Source organism: Lactuca sativa, chromosome 9 (genome assembly GCF_002870075.4).
Source record: "Lactuca sativa cultivar Salinas chromosome 9, Lsat_Salinas_v11, whole genome shotgun sequence".
NCBI classification, from domain to species: Eukaryota; Viridiplantae; Streptophyta; class Magnoliopsida; order Asterales; family Asteraceae; genus Lactuca; species Lactuca sativa.
Window position 1 is genome coordinate 50,397,383 of NC_056631.2, and position 3,947 is coordinate 50,401,329.

At 32.4% G+C, this 3,947-nt stretch overlaps 1 protein-coding gene across 1 annotated transcript; it reads right to left on the bottom strand.

Annotated features, from left to right (window-relative positions):
* Positions 1-695: 695 nt before the first annotated feature.
* On the bottom strand, positions 696-3,720 carry LOC111921269 (uncharacterized). The gene is made up of 12 exons (XM_023916844.3): positions 3,279-3,720; positions 2,823-2,896; positions 2,637-2,720; positions 2,469-2,549; positions 2,282-2,362; positions 2,101-2,193; positions 1,849-2,028; positions 1,669-1,736; positions 1,483-1,588; positions 1,281-1,373; positions 1,107-1,173; positions 696-1,021 (listed from the first exon to the last, which is right to left on the bottom strand). Exons 1-12 carry the CDS (start codon positions 3,418-3,420, stop codon positions 930-932), a joined length of 1,161 nt encoding a protein of 386 aa, XP_023772612.1. The 5' UTR covers positions 3,421-3,720; the 3' UTR covers positions 696-929.
* Positions 3,721-3,947: the final 227 nt, after the last annotated feature.

Consider the following 3,947-nt stretch of genomic DNA (forward strand, 5'->3'; position numbering starts at 1 on the left):
ATTAGGCTTTATCATGATTCAACTCTGAGCCTATATATCTCCGCGTTTATCTTAGATGAGATATATAGTAAGACTCGGGGATGAGTATCATGGTGTATGTTTTTTTTGCCGATGACAATGTTCGATGCTTGATACTAGGATGAAGTTGAATGTTAAGGCTAGACACTTAGAAGTCTACATTTTAAGTATTTAAGGTCCATGATCCACATGGAAGGGACATGGAGATAGATATTACCCATCACATAAAGGTGGGTTGAATAAAGTGGAACGGCTCTTATGTGACAAGAAGGCCCAATGAATTTAAAGATTACATTTTATAGAGTTAAGCCAACTTTGATTTATTGATTTAGCATTGCGAACATATTCACCTCTTCTTATCCCATTTTAATAGGATTGTAGGGTCTTGTTGTCGTTATTTCCCTTTAACACCAAACCAATTTAAAATAGCTTATTTTTTATTCGTCATATTTTAAATTTGGTTTTGATTCTTTCAAGTATCACACCACTAATAACCATCTCTTTTGGCATACAATATGCCCTTAAGCACCCACATATGCTCCAATAGCCATCTAAGAATCCTCCTTTCAAGCCTTACTTCCACTTTAAACAATGCATCTTTATACCACAAAAATAAGCCATAAGCCCATAACATTAATAGTATTTACCAAATTAGTGAAATTACAATTGCATGTATATTATAAAATCATATACTTATCATAATAATTAAAAAAAAATGTAGCCGCTGACATTGAATTTGTTATACCCATGAGATTTTCACATCGACTTTATTACCTTCAATAAATAAATAAATAAAGCGACTGTAATAAACCGGAATCAAACTAATTTTTTTTTTTTAAAAAAAAAATCTTTCATGGGGATCTGGTTTCTCTTTCACAAAAAAATGCCATTTTTATGAGTCAATTCCATGATCAATTAAACTTTCCAATCTCCATCTTCTTTGTAATAGCCTTTTGACCATGATATATAAACGCATCTAATATCCCCGAAACAGTGAAAATACCTAAATGCCCTCCAACAAGTCAGATAAAAACAAACCCTAAGAGAAATCTTTCATGATATCCAAAAAAAAAGAAATGAAATTTTACCTCCAACAATCGCACAAACATTAGTCAGAAAGTGCAAAAACGAAACATGCTCCTCTGTGAAAGTAACCTACAAAATAAATAAATAAAAACCATTTCTATATAATTTATAAAAAAATAAAAATCTTTTTTTTTTATTTATTTTTTTATTTTTTTATGTTGTAGTAGCAAGAAAACCTTGATAGGTGAAAGTTCATAAAAAAAGAAAACTCCAGGAAGAGTCTGAAGACGCCCAACTTCTGCACCCTTGAAATGTTCAGTTACTGAAAACTATATAAAAATATAAAAAAAATAAAAAATTGTGTTAATTAATTATAAAACTACATTGCCTAAAATGGAATTCAAAGAGAAAAAAAAATATATTATAAATTATTAAAACCTGATTTGATTGAATACTGTGTCCACTATCATCTGTGTAAAGGGTTGGTACTACCTTGAGAAAATACTGATACATTCCAGTTGGGGTTATTTGTGTCCATTTCACACTACAAAATCAAAATAATTGAATAAAAAATATATATATTAAAAAAATTAAATATGAATTGAGAAAAGAATATTAACATACCCATCAAGGGGATTCACGACACCTGGAAAATAGTCTCCATATGATAAACGAATAATCCTGTGACTTATCTGTGCTAAAAAGAGTCATTTATTAATTATTATTATTACATGAAAGTTTAATGTAATAATAATAATAATAATAATAATAATAATAAATTGTGATTATATTTTATATCTTTACATTAAAACTGTCTCTTTGAAATGCTTTTAGATCATGGACGTGCATATGTGATTGTTGAAAGCTTTTCCCAGGGGCAAAATGGAAATTTCCAGCGACTTTATTTACATCCAAGAATCCGTATACATTACACCCTTCACCTTGTTCATCTTTGATTCTTTGTAGGAATCCTTCCCTTTTGCACTGATGGAGTAAAAGTAAATGAGAGAGATGAAGAGAGAGAGAGAGAGAGAGAGAGAGAGAGAGAGATTTGACCTGGTCAATCATGTCTGGATCAGACATTGCCCAACCTTTCTTTCTGTATGCTTCACGAACATCTTCACATGAGTTGCAACATTCCTTATCTGACTACAATAAGAAAAAAAAAAGTAAAATTCTATAATTTGGAACATTGAGAGAAATCAATACCAAATCATTGCATAGTTAGGAAGCATACTGATTCAGCACCAAAACATGAGCCACAATATGTCTCATTGTGTTGAAGCCTTCCACCATGTTTTTGCAAAGGCCTTTCAATCTGTTACTTGTAAGAAAAATATTGTTTTTAATCAAGTTTTTAAACTGTAGTTCACCATAGAAGAAGAAGAAGAAGAGGAGGAGGAGGAGGAAATTTTGTTGCTAACCTTGGGAGTTCCAATGCCATCTTGTCTTGACTCTATGACATTACCGTAAGCATCAAGTCGCTTTTTATAAACATCATGTTTCTGAAATGAGAATCAACATGATAATGTTTGGATGTTGCATACTTTGATTTAATGAAAATAGGGAAGAAATGATATGAAATTACATACAATGTCAAGGTGTTCCTCTCCACTGATATCCATAGCATCAAGACTAAGTATTGTACATGGAAGTGATGGAAATATGATATCAAACTGCACTTTCAGATGAAATAGAGGGTATAACAATTAATTCCAGAAGTTGAAATACTATAGAACCATAATTGAGAAGGTATAGTGTACAGAAAATGCTACTACATTGATTCGTAGTCGTTCTCCTCTTGAGGTGTCTACGATTAGCTTTGTTTCAGTTACAGAATTAAGATATAATCCTGCAACGAAGTAGCAGCGTACATTTCAATTAGATCGTTTAGAGAAACAAAGTGGAATTCAGAAAAGGAAGTTTGCTGAAAACGTAATAGTATCATTTTTTTTGAAGTAAATGACAAAAAACTCAATGACGTTGACAATTTTGTTCTGTTAGCATCCAAACTTCACACCAGTTTTAAGTTAACCCGATTGAAAAGCCCAAATGTGCTCTTTTTTCCAATCGGAAAGAGAAATTGTATGAAAATCAGTCATAAACTTTGAAAACCTAACTTTTTTTAGGTATCGAATCAATCATATATTCTCATGTGAATCAAAGACCAATACAACATCAATCAACGAGCATAGACATCCCTATGTGTGTATATATGCAGAGAGAGAACTCACTCATTTCGGAGAAGAAAAGCAGAAGCATTAAGATAGAAGATACAAGGGTGATGAGACCACCGGAGATCGTTCTGCTGTAGAAATCCTCATTGATCTTAGGATACGCATCCAAATTCCGCATCTTGCTCATTATCCTTTCCATTTTCTGAAATCTATAGAGAATTCCACTATCTAAACAACACTTCGATCAATTTTCTAATATTCGGTTTCAATTTTCAAGCTGAACAACGCCGATAAGAATTCGACATGCAAAGTATGTGTCGATCTTGAGAACAAATTTTCCACTTAATATATTTCTTCGACTGAATCCAAGAGATTACAAAATACACTCCTTTATGAATCAATCAAATCGCATTAAGAAACTTGGAGTCGCCGGTGAACAGCGTCGTCAGATCTTCTACTCGCCGGATCAACTTGTGAATTTACAGAACCCAAATCATTGGACTGGGCTTTATATTATAAGCCCAATTATGTGACTCTAAATATCTTTATAACCCATTGGATGTATTCGGATTCTTATGAAATAAAATGCATATTCAATCCAAATATTCGAACCGAACGTAAACTATCCGACGGATATGATCCGAATGCGAAAGAGACTGAAGTCGGATATTTTCTCGGATAAAAATCCGGGTCATAACCGGAAAAACCCGAAATAACAGTTGGAAG